This window comes from Gastrolobium bilobum, unplaced genomic scaffold (genome assembly GCF_033153095.1).
Source record: "Gastrolobium bilobum isolate Gb01-03AN ecotype WA unplaced genomic scaffold, APGP_CSIRO_Gbil_v1 utg33541, whole genome shotgun sequence".
In the NCBI taxonomy this organism is placed as follows: Eukaryota; Viridiplantae; Streptophyta; class Magnoliopsida; order Fabales; family Fabaceae; genus Gastrolobium; species Gastrolobium bilobum.
The window spans coordinates 1,231-18,823 of record NW_026899266.1 but is presented as its reverse complement, the minus strand read 5'-3'; the positions used below and the strand labels follow the sequence as shown (position 1 = coordinate 18,823).

At 36.4% G+C, this 17,593-nt stretch overlaps 1 protein-coding gene and 1 non-coding gene across 2 annotated transcripts; one reads left to right on the top strand and one right to left on the bottom strand.

Moving 5' to 3' along the window:
* Window positions 1–2,594: 2,594 nt before the first annotated feature.
* Window positions 2,595–2,846, top strand: LOC133289015 (uncharacterized). The gene has a single exon (XM_061486864.1). The coding sequence runs from the start codon at window positions 2,608–2,610 to the stop codon at window positions 2,839–2,841; it is 234 nt and encodes a 77-aa protein (XP_061342848.1). The 5' UTR covers window positions 2,595–2,607; the 3' UTR covers window positions 2,842–2,846.
* A 13,986-nt stretch (window positions 2,847–16,832) lies between these two features.
* Window positions 16,833–16,939, bottom strand: LOC133289017 (small nucleolar RNA R71). Its single transcript, XR_009748438.1, has one exon. It is a non-coding gene; the product is annotated as a small nucleolar RNA R71 (small nucleolar RNA).
* Window positions 16,940–17,593: the final 654 nt, after the last annotated feature.

The window sequence follows — 17,593 nt, the reverse complement described above, 5'->3', positions numbered from 1 at the left end:
AATGTAAGAGACCTGGGCCATGAGCCTCCAGGCTAGCCCAATTATTTATTTTAATAATATTGCTCAGTTGGCCTAATCTCTTTTCATCCTCCAGTAATACTCAAACTCTGCGGTTTCACCATTACCATCAACCCAAACACTTTTAATATCTAAATTCTCCCCAATCTCTAGCGGACTAGCATCGAGATCCCAACCTTGTTCTGATCCTTGCTTCGTCAGTTTATCTACTCGTCCACACAAATTTGAGTTCTCTGTTAATCACTGCTACGTTCCTTCATCGGTTCATCTCCTCCTTCGTGGCTTCTCATTTTAAGTCTAAGGTGAGGTCCCTCTCCCGCACCTTTAAATTTTCTTAAAGCTAGGTCAAGCCCACACCTATAATTTTTGTCAAGTCGAGTCCATTCCTTCGCACCTTTAAATTTCTATCAAGTCAGGTGCACTCTCCCGCAACTTTAAATTTTCATCAAGTCGAGTCCACTATCCCGCACTTTTAAATTTTCATAAGTTGGGTCCATTGTCCCGCACCTTTAAATTTTTGTCAAGTAGGATCCATTCCCCGCACCTTTAAATTTCTATAAAGTTGAGTCCACTCTCCCGCACCTTTAAATTTCTTTCAAGTCGAGTCAATTTCCTCGCACCTTTAAATTCTTGTCAAGTCAGATCCATTACCCCACACTTTTAAATTTCTGTCAAGTTGGGTCCAAACTCGCACCTTTACTTCTCTAGTTAAAGTTAGGTCCAAGCCTGCACCTTTGCTTTTTCAGCTCACGTTGGGTCCAAGCCCGCACTTTTAATTTCTAGCTAAAGTTGGGTCCAAGCTTGTATTTTTACTTTTCCAGCTCAAATCGGGTCCAGCCCCGCACCCTTTTACATTTCGAGCTCAAATCGGTATTATAGCCCCACACTTTTTTATATTTTAAATTTAAGTCGGGATCTCAGTCCTGCATTTGTTTTCCTTTTGTGCCCATGCGCTCATTATTGTTTATCTTTACACCTTAATATCCATCACCTCATATGTTTCCCAAACAAAAAATTGGGTTCACGTCTTTAGTTATTCTTTACAGTGATAATATAAAAATTAGAGTAAATACCATTTTTCGTCCCTGACAATTTTCACGAAGCCCCTTTTGGTCCCCAACAATTAAAAAAGCTCATTTTGGTCCTTAATTTTACAAAAATAGGGCCACGTTTGTCCTTCCGTTAGTTGGCATCTAACGACCCAACTAACGGAGCACACGTGGAACGTTAGTTTGCTGAGTCACCGTTAAGTATGCCAGCGTGAAAGTAATACGACGCCATTTTGCACATGCCTTACGTCTTCTTGGAGTTTTGGACAGCTGACCCTAGCATCGAAGGCCCTATTTGGTCCCTGACAAATTTATCGATGCCCTATTTGGTCCTTAACACTAAAAAAGTGGACATAAACACAGAAGTTGCAAGACATATTGCAGCAAACCACCAACCACAAACCTTTCAAACCACCATTGCAGCAATCCAATGGCCCTATTTTAAATATATGATAGCAACTTAGTGGAACCTCAATGCTTCTAGAACTTTATAATCTATCAATCTACTTCATTCATTGCGAATCTTCTCTGTTAATTGACTTCATTGATAAGTATTGTTGAAGTAGTGTAATCTATCAATCAACTTCAATGCCTTGCAACTTCCCATCTAGCTTGGAGTTCTGTTGTCTGGGATTCATACTATTCTCCATGATTTGGTTTTTTAGGTTAATTTGCATGTGTTTGTGCATATGAAATTTTGTTGTTCTGTTTGTGATTTGAGGTAATAATCTGAAAGTGTAAACCTCTACCCCTGCCCCCATTTTCCTTATTTTTTTGGCCATCTCTTAGTGTGATTTGTTTGTAAAGAATGGATATTGTTAAAGCCACTGTAATTTGTTGCTCCAAACAGATGGGATAGTTGCGAAACCCAAGAATTACAACTTGCATTTGATCAAACTTTTCTGGGTTCTTTGTACAATGAGTACAGGTTAGCAAGTAATTTACTAGAGAGAATAGTCTTTGAAGGTTGGTTTTGAGATAGGAGTATTTATGGATGTCCTTGTATTTTCTCTAATATCTTACATTTAATTGTTTGTAAAGAACTGTAGTCTGTTATCACTAGTTTGTGTTTGCATTTCCATCTAGCTGAACCTAGTCAGGATAGGCAAAATATGAGATGCATTGCATCTCATATTTGAGAGTCATATAGGATTGTAAAGGGAAGGAACATCTTGACATCATCTCTTTGTATTTTCTCCAAAATTTTACATGCAATTGTCAATTCTGTGTAGAATGTTATACTAATTTGCATTAGCATATCCATCTAGCTGATTCTAGTCAGCATAGGAAATATGAGATGCATTGCACTACTTTGATAAGTTTGATTTTGGCTTTATTGATCTATATCCCATGGAACTAAAGCATTGTCCTTTGGATTTGCTTATGAGATGTTTATATTTAGGATGTGCATGACGATTTCCAATGCCTATTGATGTTTTAATTTCTTTAACTGATCTTCTGTGACATGTGACGAAGACTCTAATTTGTGAAGCTTTTCTCTGGGTACTAAGATTACACCCTTTTTTATTTCCGGCAGAAGATGGGTTTCTGGACTTTGTTAGAAGCTTTTCTGCTCTTTGCAAATGCATTGGCAATATTGAATGAGGAGCGCTTCCTTGCTCCAAGAGGATGGACACTAGCAGAAATGACAGGACATAGGAGGAATTCGCTTAAAGGGCAAGTGATAAGACTCATATATGCCTGTCAATTCTTGAGACTTCCCTTTATACTTATCAATATGATCACTATTATAGTGAAACTGTTCAGCGGATAACTTGAACGGAATGACATGGAACTTGTAAACTCTTTTGTGTGTATAATATATAAATTGAGTTATCATGTCAATTGAAAGGGCCAGTGGTTGGTGGTTGCTGCAATATGCCTTGCAACTTCTGTGTTCATGTCCATTCTTTTAGTGTTAAGGACCAAATAGGGCATTCGATGCTAGGGTCAGTTGTCCAAAACTCCAAGAAGACATAAGGCATATTCAAAACGGCGTCGTATTACTTCCACGCTGGCATACTTAACGGTGACTCAGCAAACTAACGTTCCACGTGTGCTCCGTTAGTTGGGTTGTTAGATGCCAACTAACAAAAGGACAAATGTGGCCCTATTTTTGAAAATTTAAGGACCAAAATGAGTCTTTTTTATTGTTGGGGACCAAAAGGGGCTTCGTGAAAATTGTCAGGGACGAAAAAGAGTATTTACTCTAAAAATTATTATTTATATTCTTGTGTACAAAATAAGTAAAGAGGGGCAGCTGCCAACACCTATTTTTGTCCTATATTTTGTAGTTAATAACAAAAAAAATCAAGGAAGGAAGAAAGAAAAGAGAGGTATTTTTGGGAAAATTTGAAGGATGAATTAGAAATGAGCATGTCTTGCTCCGGCTGCGATATCTCCTTCATCCACCATCCGATCGAGCTAAAAAAAATTTTATCAAGATCTCAACCTATTGTTATTCACATCTAATGGTGGATTTGTTGATTGGATGTCCATATCATTTTCAGAAAATTTAAAACTGGAACAATTCTCCTGGACCTTTTTGTAGCGAGCAGCAATTTTGTGAGGGTCATTTCTCCCAAATGAACCGTTGGGTCGTCCTCAAATTTTGTCAGCGTGTTCCTATCATGTGATACTACAATTTGACCAGACCGATTTCTGAAATGAGTTCTCTAATGTGAGATATAAGTTTCAAAAGAGGGTTGTTCATTTTTGAGACCACCATACCGTTTTGGGTAGCAGTTTTCCAAGAGCTATTCTCTCAATTGGACCGTTGGATATTCCTCAAATTTAGTCGATATATTCCTCTTATATGATACTTCAATCTGATTGGACTTATTTTCAAGCTAAGCCCTCTGGTGTGAGATATGATTGTCGAAAAATAGTTGTCTACGTTGGAAAAAAATATAGTTTTCCTAAGAAATCCCTCATTACCCACTTCTTATTCCTTCCTCCTCCTTTCCCTCTATATAAAGAGCTCATTCCCCTTCCTTCCAACACATACTTGGAGACAACCAACACAAAAAAAGACACTTGGGCTTGAGATTAAAATCAAGCTAGTGTCATAGTAATTTTCTTAGTTACTAATTTTTTATTTTCCCCCATTTTTAGGAAAATTGGAGTGGCTCTCCATAATTTGGCTTCATACACCATGTTTTGTTATCTTTAAGGTAAGTTTCCTTAACTTTTCTTTTAGTTAATATTTTTTATTTTTTATGCTTTTATATTCTTTATCGATTTTATTATGAATTTTCTTATGTTGGAATTTTAAATTAGATGTTGTTATTTCTTGTTTATTTATTCTTTTTGTCTTAATTGTTAGTTATTAGTTGTCATTTTATTTTAAAAAAACATATATTATCTTTCATTATGTAGTTAGTTTTTTTATAGAAAATTAATTCATGCAACGATCTATAATGTTGATTGTATGGCTTGTCATCCTTAAGTGTTATGTGCTTCGTAAGAGTTCTCGTATATAGTCGTGCTATCTTGGATTCTGTGCAATGTAGATTTATTTTCCAATTTTTTTCAAAATTAAAATATATCTATGTTTTCTTGTTTTAGTCCACGCAATGATTTACAATGTTGATGTATGGTTTTTCATCCTCACGTGTTGTATATATCATATGGGTTTTCGTATAGCCATGTTATCTTAAATCTTGTACAAATGTGGATTCATTTTCCTAAAATATTATCTTCCAATATTTCAATCAAAAAGATTAAAGTTTATTTATCTAATATTTTTGTTCTAAAATTCTCAATATCCTAAAAGTGATGTACAACGTTGATGTATAGTCTTCCATCCTCAAGTGTTGTAATTTTCGTAAGAAATCACGTGTAGCTGTGCTACCTTAAATTCCAAGCTATGATGGATTCCTTTTCAAAATTAATAATCTTTTCTTAAGGTTATTTTCAAAAACTAAAATCAACAAACACAAATATTTTCTATAGAACGGTGTAGCTTTGAGTTTCTTATTGCATCAAGGGATACGTCAAAGCGGGATCCATCATGTCAAGCACAAAAATAAAAAAAATAGTTTTCTTTTCTTTAATCAATTTTTTTCAATTCTTTGGGGTGAAATAAATATTTAAAATTTTATCAACAATATGCACAATTAATATAAGGTAACCATTTTTTTAAAACAGGCGGTGTAGGGTGCTAACACCTTCCCTACTCGTAATCGACTGCCGAATCCATTTCTATTTTCAAAGACCAATTTTCAAACAAAAAGGATTTGTACAATGTTTTCCCAAATAAATCTTGGTGGCGATTCCATTATTTTTAAACTTTTAACTTTTCGGCGTCACATCGCGATCCAGTTGCGACATGGAGAATTAGAAAGAATCTCTTCTTTATAGAATGCAACAAAGAAATAAGATGCTTCATGTATGTTTACAAATATACTATTATTATTTATAACGAGGGCGATCACAAATACATAAACAAATTGTTATAGACTCATATATGATGCTTATTTACTATCACGCCCAACAAGGAGCAATCTAAATATAAATCTGACATAATTAAAGGAGGATATCCATCAAAGATATCAATCCTAATATGACAACATTAAGCATGGGCTTGGGTTACTAGAAGAGGCACAGAAGGTTCAGAATCCAATATCCACAGGTAAACTCTATAAATAGGAGGTAAAATCTACATGTATAATTATTCTCTCTTACTGTTATGTTGTCATTACGCACACACACCAACCCTTTGGCGAAAGCTGTTCTATATTCTTTGTGCATAGTTATATGCTAAACTCAAGCGTATCTAACTAATAGATACTTTAGAGAGAGCACCTAGATCCAAGAGCAATTAATTAGTCCATTGGGCTAGATATCTCTATCCTCAGGACAGAACATTGGAGCCGTCTGTGGGGAAGACTAAATTTTTATTCCCATAATCACGATCAAGAATGGCGGTTCATACGAGGAGTAGCGGTCAATTGCCACCACATCCGAATCTACCGTTGAATCCTGTTGTAGAGGAAGTAAATCAACCATAGAATCACCTAGAGAACGAGATTGATTTTGATGCTATTCACGTGAGTGAGGACATCTCGGACACAACCTCTACACCTACTCCTCATAATCAAACCATAGATCCTCATCATCAGCCTACGGATGCGGCTGCCAGTGTTGCGCTAGCTGTGGTTACTGACACCCGCCTTGCACAGACAACGTTTACTGCAATTCTAAGGCGAATGGAGGAGATGGAGCAACATAACAATCTTCAGCGACAGGAAGATCTCATGAGGTTTCAAAAGATGGAGGGGCATCTGATGCTGCTAAGGACTCCAGAACACGATGGAGACCAGATCCAAGATGGAGAAAACCGTAGAAGAGAAACTCACAGAGGGGTTCGTCAACTCCGGAATGTCAATGATCAGGTCCGGGAAACCTTTTTTCTCGAATATCACTCCTTTTATATTTAGTGTACTATAAACTATACTCTATCCATTAATCCTTATATCGGATTAACCACAACACAACATTTCATATGCTGACACCAAATTAGAAGCAAAATATTAAACACTCACAACACAGAATTTCAATCACGGCACATAATCCTATCACAATACAGAATTTCAATCACGACACAAAATCACATCACAACATAGAATTTCAAACACAACACATAATTTTATAAAATAAATCAAACATAACACTTTGCATACATATATCAAATAAAACATAATATTTTGCACACAGATATCTAATAAAACATAACATGTTAATTACAGATATTAAATCAGACATAACACATTTAATATATTTCACTCAACAACAACATGTTAAATCACCTTGCATTTACTCATAGCATATAAAATACAATTACATCAATGTACACATAACAGTTCATATCACAATTAATTACAACAAATCATATTCATTTACATTTACTCACACAATAATTCATGGCATTATTAATGACAACATATTGATTTAATTCACACACGATCATGCAATTTATATTATATTAATTTTATATATATTGATCCTATATGAATGCAACTATGTTAAGTCCTAACATTCATAATAGTTATTTCAATCAGAAACCATAACCCACTTGATTACGGCAGAACAATCATGGAGAAGAAAACTCCTAAACCGAGAACTTACCTGTAAAGCTCCTTGTAATTTATTTGTAAACCAAGTTACCCGCACACTCTACGTCCATTACTTCATCTAATTAATAGTCTGGTACAATATATAAAATACCATCAATACATATTACTTGAAATCCAAGTAACTATCACATCACACGTTAATTCAATTACCAACTAGGTAATTCTATTAGTCACTTTGACCACTCTATTTACCTTGACAGTTCATGCGATACCATAAGTTTTTTCATTTAATTCAACATTTAATAATTTGATCCCAACACTAGTTAGTTTACTCCAATTTCAAAATCCAATTATCAAAATATAGCTTTTTAATTAACTACTCATATAGTTAACATTCTTTACGAGGTCATGAAATCTTTCACCAAAAATTACAACATTTTACCATATTAATCTAGATATCTTAAGTTTTCTAACAGTATCTCATACACCTCATTCTGACAAGTACAACTCAAGATATCTCCGTTGTAAGCAAACTACTTAAACCAGTCGTTAGAATAACAGGGCAGCAGACTCTTTCATTTTTCTGAGAATGTTTTCTCACTCATTTTATTCTAATATTTTTATACCAAATACTAAACATCTAGGGATTTAATTTCATATAGGATTCATCCAGTTTGGTTAAGGAACGAAGGAGTTATGGAATTTTCAAACTCCAAGTGACGTGCTGCCAACATAGGGAAGTTTCGAGTACTGTCAATTATCACAAAAACTGAGCACGATCTGTCACTCTGAAAAATCTCATCTTTTTTGACAAGAAACTAGTCACCTCAATCTTTAAATTGATACCTCACATGTTATATTTTGTTAAGAAATGAGTGAGATATGCCTTTTCCAATTTGGGATAAAACATAAACACAGTTTTTCATAGCCTGAACCACCTTTACTAATCTGTCCACGAATTTCTCAATTCTAATTGGATTCCTCTAAAATTTTAATATGTTAAAGTGGACTTTTGTACCTTTAATTTGGTACAATCCATACTAAATTTTGAGTCCTGAAACTCTGATTATAAATCTTACAAAAAAAGTCCAGATTGCACTCCATTAGGGTTTGTCAACTCTAATCAATTCAATCTTGTTTCCTTTGACTGCATTCGATTTTTCCTTTTAACCAATCATCTTTTTAACTCTTAGAAACCCTAATTTCACATAGGTATTTGATCAAACACATGGTGTGTATCAATTTACTCTTACTTGGCCGATTAAACCTAGGTTTATTAACCAACATCCTTGCTTTGTTTTAAGCTCTTTCATGCATAGTTTTACTTCAAACTCACAAACAAACAACAAAGAACATTGAATCATTCAAAATAACATCTTAGGATCATGTTTAAGTATAACACTAATCATTTATAAACCACTTCATAAATCCATTTTTAATCATCAAAGTTTAGGCCTTTTACCTTATATAGCTTCCTAAACACCTCACCAACACTTTCCAAGCTTTGAACCTTGAAGAACACTTGATTTTCTATACTACATGAATAGGGGAAGTCACCTTTGGAGGGGAATATCATAATATATAAAGCTCTCCAAGAAGAAAGAATAGAGGAGTTTTGATCACAAGATCAAAAGCTACAAGCTTTATGTAATGTGTTTTCGCTAGTTTTGCCTAAAACTCCTTGAACTTTCTTGTCCATGTTCTCCAACATGGTTTGGCTACTCCACGAAAAGAAAGAAAAAAATATGCGTGAGATAGGCTCAAGGAAAGAGATGTGATCTGTAATACCCCATAGTACTTCGGTTGTTAACACACATGATATTTCGCATACACAGCGAAAGACTTTATTTGAAAAAGAAATAAAGCGTCTTATAAAAATACGAGTAAATTTTTTTTCCAAAACATTTTATTAAAATATTTCTAAAAATGTTCACGTGAGATACTGCGAAAGCGTAAGTCTAAAATATACATCTACTAATTAATCCCATTAGCCAGTATTAGTGGCCATTGACTATCCGGATATAACATCACGTGTCATTCCTGACAGAGTCTCACGGACAGCATAACGACTGTATTTCGGATAATTGAGAACATGGTCCCACACATGCAGTTAACTTGCTAATTATAATTTAAACAGACAGCTTGCAAGTCTCACACGGACTGCAATCCCCTCAATGGGTCAATACAAACAATAAGACTCCATACCCAAATTAAGTTAATACATGCATCAAGTCTATATTAATTCAAATTATAAAAGCATCAGTAAATCATCCATGGCTTTGGGGCTACAATCATGAGCCTAAATAAATACATACAATAATCTCCATAAAATAATTAAGCATGGTAACAAGTCTACATGCCAACATCAAGTCTAATCATAACATAAAATCATCAACTGCATCATCACTACTCCAATGCGGGGGCCTTACCCCTAGAAGCATCACCACTACTCTAGGTACCTGAAATGATGTCCCAAAACGGGGTGAGATAACCACATCTCAGTAAGCTCAAGGTTCATAGAGGATCCTCTAACCCCTGAGCCCACTTCCTGCATGACAAGTCAGATATAAAGCATATAATACAAACATACAACAAAAACATAGCATCATCATATCATTCTTCTGTAACCCCAGGGTCAAAGCCATAGACAGTTACACATGTGTGACTTTCAGGGTCAAGCCATAGAGAGTCAACACAACCTCAGTATGAAATAGCTCCCAGAGTCAAGTCATAGGCAGCCTACATATCATGATCACTGGCTAGGATCCTCATAACATATATCATCAGTGCATCATCATAACATCAAGATCATATAACATCTATATGAATGTGAATGAATGCACATATACATCATACCATATACTTTCATACAATACAACCAATCATGGTGGGGCCACAAGAGAGAGGAGTCAACTAGAACTAGGAGCTTACCTCAGTGAGCTTATCAACAGCCCAACTCCAACAGTCCAATACGTATGCTCCAGTACACTCTCAAGTGCCAAGCTCTCTAGGCAAACCTAGAGCAGGAACCATTCACATCATTAATTACATATTAATTAATCAAGTCATATCCACGACTTAATCATTTAATGATTCCACTTTTCATACTCATATACCAATAATATGCCCATTACAAGTCTAGACCATCTATTACTTATTACACATTTTTATGCATTATTACAAGCCACTTTAATCTTCAATTACCTACATAGCTTAGAATCACATGCAAGGCTCACTTAGTTAACTTAGATTATTTTCAACTCATCCAAGCCATATTTATGATTATTATAAGTTACTAAGGGTTCCCATAAGCCCACTTAGCTTAAATATCACTTTTACAGTTTTCCCAAAACTATACATGCTTCTGTTTTCTAGTCATTGAGCGCGATTCACTTGTTATAAAATTCTCATCTTTTAGTATGTTAATCTAGACTCAATTACCTTTCCAACAAGGTAACACATGCCTCTTTTAGATATTCCTAGCTCCGGTTATCACCATTTGAAGTTGGACAAGCAAAGTTGTTTGCCAACTCCGAACAGGGCCCTAAACATATGTTACCATTTCTGCGATTCTGGAAACTCTACTAAACCAATTTCTCTAAAAATTTTATGAAGACAACTAGACACATATAGATTTAATTAGACATATTATGAGCCTAATTTGAGTAAGCACATAGGCAAAAACAATTCGTGGAAGTTGCAGCCATATACAGCCCCTGCACATGGCCTCCCTGGGCAGTCCTCACTAAAATGAACATACAGAATGGAATACATCTTCAACTGGTACCAAATTTTGACACCACATAGCTAACATCTCAAAATTAAATTTGATATAAGGCACAACCCTATATGACCTATGTGGAGGGAGATATGCTCTACCCAATTTCGCCTAAAAATTGGTTACTTAGCCTTAAATGTGTTTACTTAACAAACCTTAATTATTTTTGCTTATAAATTATAATTCACTTTAATTCTTGGATTTTTTTTATTATTAAGTCACATTATGAAATCTCCTTAGTCCCATTATGTCATGCTACTTAAATTTTACTAATTACTTAATTAGTGTACCTAAACCCTACTTTAGTCCAATTTTAGAGTTAAATCCTTAATTACTTTTGTTAATTAAATCCTACCCTTAATTAATCCCCTAATTCATCATCTCCTTAATTTTAACACAACTAAACCTTTATATACTTTATGGGGCAGATTTGATGAGCTATTTTAACTAGGGTTTTTAGCCATTATTAATCATGATTAGTGAGTTTTATTTAGAGTTAACCCACCTAGTTAATCTTTCTAATCATTTTTCCCACTTAACAACTTTAAACACATTTTTTGTCATCAAACCCTATCCATCCTTGACTTGGATGAATCATACATAGTCCATATTAGGGTTCATAGTCATCTTTTTACATGACTTTTTGGTGCCCCTTTAGTCATCCAATCCATCATTTCATGGTTCAAAACACACTCACCCTTAAGGATCATCATCAAACCATGGCATTAAAATTTTTTAAAAATATTTCTCCAATACATAACAAAACCGTGGCACACACACAAGAAAAGAGAGACTTTTTGGTTCATATTTCTCAAATGGAGGCTTACATCTTCAAGCTTCCTCCTTTATCTCAAGTCTCCACCTTTTTCCACCAAGAACCCTCCTTTAAGCAAGAACAAACCTTCATGAACATGCTCATGAGTTAGGCTCAAGAACACAAGAAGAAAAGATGAGATTTATCATGAAACATTCAAGAACACTTACCCAAAAATCAAGGGAAACAAGCAAGCAAGTGTGATTCTTCAAGAGGGCTTAAGAACACAACTCCAACGCCTTAAATCTTCAAAAATTTGTGGATGTTTCGGATGATAAGGGGCACTAAATTTTGGCTCCACACCATAAAAATGGTATGGTTATGAAAAGGAGAGTGAGAGGAACAACTTTGATGAAAGAGATTTTGTGTGTTGGAGAGGTTTACGTGATGGAATCATAGAGAGAAGTGAGAGCAAATTCAAAATTGAATTTTAGAGAGAGAAGTGAGAAGAGGGGCTGCTGATTCAGAATGGGGGGAAAGGAGAAGGGTGCTCTAATTAGGGGTGACATGTCACTTTAGTGACATTCGTCCTTTAGTGAGACCCGGTTTAATTTTTATCTGAATCGCTGTCAAATTTTTACCCGAAAACCCCCGAGACTCTAACTTTAAGTACTTAACATTAATTTTTTCTAATTATCTTGTTCATAACTTAAAAATTTGATTAGTAGATCACAGATCCACTAACAGTTGTTTAATTGCACTGTAGTCTTTACCGGTGTTCTTAACTGTACCCGGATTTCATAATCTTATTAACTTTAACATTTTTGGTCTAATTATGAATTGTTAGGCATATATTGGTCTTTATTCTCAATTTCTCATCTTTTTCCCGTTCCGAGATTCTACCGGCTGCTGCTACAGTAGTACAAAATATCCGGCAGAAGTGACTTTTCAAAAATACTCCAATATGGGTATCAATCTTCACCATTTCATATACTAACCTCATTCATGATGTTTATATCATTAGATTAGCTCTCTAACTCAGATTTTCTAGATTGGAGCTATTCTACAGACTGTTACTATGTCAGCAGTCAAAAACAACAGCTGAAAACTCAATTGTTCAGAATACCCCCAATATGGGTATCAAACTTCATTAAATCTTATGCTTACATCATTTATGATATTTATATCATTAGGATAGCTCTCTAACTTAAATTCACTGTACTGGAGCTATTCTACAGTCTATTACTGCGTCAGCAGTCAAAAACAACAGATGAAAATTCACCTGACTGGAATACCTTCAATATGGGAATCTAAATTCTTAGAATTTCATTCTCATTCTATTTATGACCATAATGTCCTCATCATAACCCTCTAATTTAAAAGTGATGCAATTAGGGTTATTATATTCACCACACCTTTTAAAAAGATTTTGTCCTCAAAATCAGATCATACATGTTATCAAAATCGGGATATCGCCGGAAAATATCATCCTCCCGCTCCCATGTGGCATACTCAGGTGGCAATCCTTCCCATTGAATCTTGATCATGAGAATGACTGTATTGCGAAGGCGTTTCTCATCTCGAGCAAGAACCTTAGAAGGTCCAACAACGAACTTCAAATCCTTCTTAACCTCTATGTCATCATGTTGTATAATGTGTGAATCATCAGATATATATCTGCGAAGCTGACTCTCATGGAAGATGTCATGTAAATTTGCCAAGTGTGGAGGTAGAGCAAGTTGATACGCCACCGGTCCGACCCTCTTTATTATCTGGTAGGGACCAATGAACCGTGGACTCAACTTTCTCACTCCCAAGGCACGCCCAGCACCGGTAGTGGGTGATAATCGAATGAATACATGATCCCCTTCAGAAAACTCGAGGGGTCTGTGCTTGGCATCGTAGTAACTCTTCTGACGGCTTTGGGCTTTCTTTAGCCTATCTCTAATCATCTCAATCTGCTCTGTGGTCTCTTGGACCAAGTCTGGCCCCATTAACTGTCTTTCTCCAATCTCCGTCCAACAAGTAGGTGCTCTACACCTACGGCAATATAAGGCATCATAAGGAGCCATGCCCAAACTAGCATGATAACTGTTGTTATAGGAGAACTCAACCAGTGGTAGGTACTTGTCCCAAACATTATCCTGCTCTAGCACACATGCTCTCAGCATGTCCTCCAGTTTCTGAATGGTCCTCTTTGTCTGACCATCTATTTGCGGGTGATGTGTAGGGGCTGTACATGGCTTCAACTCCCACGAATTGTTTCTCACTCTATGCTTACTAAAATTAGGCTCATAATATGTCGAATTAAAGATAAAGGTGTCAAGTTGTCTAAATAAAATATTTAGAGCAATTGGTTTAGTGGATTTTCTAGAATCGCGAAAATGGTAAAGGATGTTTAGGGCTCTGTTTGGAGCTGGCAAACAGCTTTGCTTGTCCAACTTCAAATGGTGATAACCGGAGCAAGGAAACTACAAATGAGGTATGTGATACCTTGTTGGAAATTTAATTCAGTCTATATTAACATAATAAAAGATGAGAATTTTATAACAAGTGAGTTGCGGTCAGTGACACGAAAACAGAAGCATGTACAGTTATGGGAAAACCGTAAAAAGTGATATTTAAGCTAAGTGGGCTTATGAGAACCCTTAGTAACTTATAATAATCATATATTTGACTTGGATGAGTTAAAAATAATCTAAGTTACCTAAGTGAGCCTTGCATGTGATTCTAAGTGATGGGACGTAAATTCGTTCCCATCTAAGCCCATTTTAATGGCAAAATACCATACGTTCCCTCATCCGATGAGCAACTTCAGCATGAAAATCACTTGTTTTACACATTTGTGACAAAAACACAGTGGGGGAACGGATGGTAACGTATTCCTTTAAAATATATTACAAGGGGAACAGACTGAGACGCATTTAATGCACCTGCTCCATTCATTTAATGCTTCTGTACACTTTGCAGGTAACGTAGAGTTAAAGACTTCTAAAAAGCAAGGTGGTGCACCAACTGAGCAGCTGCAAACGTGAAGAGAAGAGAATCAAGAGTTCTCATTGGCTGAAAACAGAAGCAAAACATGGGAAGGCCTGCAAACAACGGCTAATCATCACCAAATCCTGTTCTATTCAGCAATTCACGCAAGCTTCGCACTCTGCTGCCACAGTCCCGTCCCCTCATTCAAGCAACTAGCTCCAAGGGAATTACAGTCTTGCCATTCCTCTTCCAGCTATAAATAGAACCTCCCTCACAAAAAGATCATCGAATCCTGGAAGGTTTGCAGTCCGAAAGGAAGAGATCACTTAGTAGTAGTTAGTAACTTAGTTTCATTTTCGATTCTAACTATAGTTAAGCGACAACCCCTCTTCCCTTCTCTGTAAACAACCATCAAGACTCCTCACGAGCAAATACCCATCTTTCTCCAATTTCTGTTTCTTTTTGTAAACTCTCTTTTAAATTAATATAAGTGTTTTTCTCTTCGTTCCAATCGTTATCTCTTGACTGAATCTCGGGTCTATGTGATCTCAGTTGAGAATAATTATGTTTAAACTATCAGCCATGAGCTGAACTATCTGTGGAACGGGTAAACTGTGAAACTCTTAAAGAACTGTTTTCAAAACTCTTGACCGAAGCTTTTTGTATTCCTTTGGCTAAGTAAGCTATATTCATTGTGCGCCAATGGAAATTGGGTACATACTGAGAAAGGAACTTCCATAAGGAAAAGATTTCAGACAACTTAGCCATTGGGGGAAGGTAGATGTCATAGCAAAAATGCTACTCGTCACCTTAGGAATAAGGGGCCAACTCGTCCATTTTAAGGTTCTGAACTAAGTACCTGTTGTAGTCAAGGGAGCCATAGGAATATGGAAACTTGTGAGCCATCTAGACCATGAGCTGAGTAATCAGAGTTGGCAGGCAAAGAAACTGGGACAAAGCCAAAAGGTGCTAAGTCTTGAGCAGAGAAAACAGCCCCTTTAAGAGTGAAGCAGTGAATCCGTTCCTTCTGTTAAATTGTTTAACCACCACCCTGTTGTCTCTTGATTATAGTTATTTCTGTTTTAGTAATTTTATTTTATTTTATTTAGTACTTATAAAAACTCCAATGATTGTTATCTCACCTTCTTCTAAACGGGAAGGATCACATACATAACGCAGCGAGCAACATTTTGCCATCAGGTTGAACCTACTGTTCCTGAGGAACATAGTCAAGACAATAGGGAATGTTTTACCAGACAGTTCATTTACTAACTTTTCTTCTCATTTTTACTCTTTATAAACAGTGATAAAACAATAATTAGCACTCTATCCTCGTGGGAACGATAATTTGGGCATTAATACTCCTTTTATTACTTGATGCGTGCACTTGCGCACTTGGGTTGGAACTGAGGGAAGAATCTGTGTTCTGCAAGAACAGAAGAACGTCCCCTATCAGAACTTATATTTTTCCACCATCAGCAAACCACCCAACAAGTTTTTGGCGCCGTTGTCGGGGATAGAAACACTAACTTTTGTTCTTATCATTGTTTTCTAACACATATACTGTATATCTGCCTTTACTTTTATATTTTTTTTTCTTTATCACTGAATCTGCTGTGCATATATATACCCTGTGCTATTGGTTTATGAGTGAAGAGTTTGAAATAGACTCCAACCACTTCATTGAAGTACCTAAGTTTCTCTTTGATTCTGAGCCAGAACGTACACTCCGTAGGAGAAGAAGAAACCTCGGGGAAAGATTTCCTGAAAACATGGCTGATCACAATAATAACAATGAAGAGGTTTCCGCTTAACAGAACTTCAGAACTTTGGTTGTTCCTTTCAGGAACAGACCAGATAGGGGAGTAATCCTTCCCCCTGTAGCACCAAATTTTGAACTAAAACCTATCATGTTCCACATGATTAGGGAAGCAGGGGTCTTCAATGGACTCCCTGCAGAAGACCCTTACACACACCTCACAACATTCCAAGATATTTGTGATAATTTTAAAGCTGAGGGTGTAACAGAGGAGAGCATGAGAATGAGGTTGTTCCCTCACTCCTTGGGTTTAAAAGCTAAAACATGGATGAAAACTCTCACCCCTGGATCAATTCACACATGGGAAGAACTCTCTAACAAGTTCATAGAGAAGTTGCTCCAAATGTCTCGACAAGCTGATGTTAGAGCTGAAATCTCTAACTTCAGAATGTTTCATAGAGAAAATCTCTATGAAGCATGGGAGAGATACAAGGACATCATAAGAAAATATCCAAACCATGGGGTAGAGAGTTGGGGAGTGCTACAATCTTTCTATAAAGGACTTGACCATACTTCTCAATCTCACCTAGATTTTGTTGCAGGAGGATATTTCTTTAAAGGAACACTTGAATCAAGATACGAAATCATAGAAGGGACTTCTGAAAGATGTCTCCAATGGCCAATAGACAGAGTGAGCCCAGTGAGGAAGCCAGGCATGCTAGAACTGGATAAACAAACAGCCATGGAAGCCCAGCTGGCATCACTCATGAATGAAGTGAAGAACCTGAAAGCTGACCAAGCAGCACCAAGGATGGAAGTCTTAGAACTCACAGCAACTGAAACAGAACCATGCTCAGCCTGTGGTGACCTTCATGACTCAACAGACTACCCATCCACTGCATTGGTGTGTTATACAGAAAATTTTGGCAATAGGAACTTCACCAGAGACAATCAACAAGCACGACGAAATACACATTCAAGCCCTGGAGGAACTATCATTAAGGATCAGAACCACAACACCCAATGGAGGCCACCCATTAACCAGAGACCATTCAACAACAATCAGCAGCAGTATCAGCAAGGTAGCAGTAGTGGAACGTTTGAACAAAGAAGAAACAACTACGTTCCGTTCCACAGAGATGACCAACGCATCAACACCCTGGAAAATTATGTCAAGGA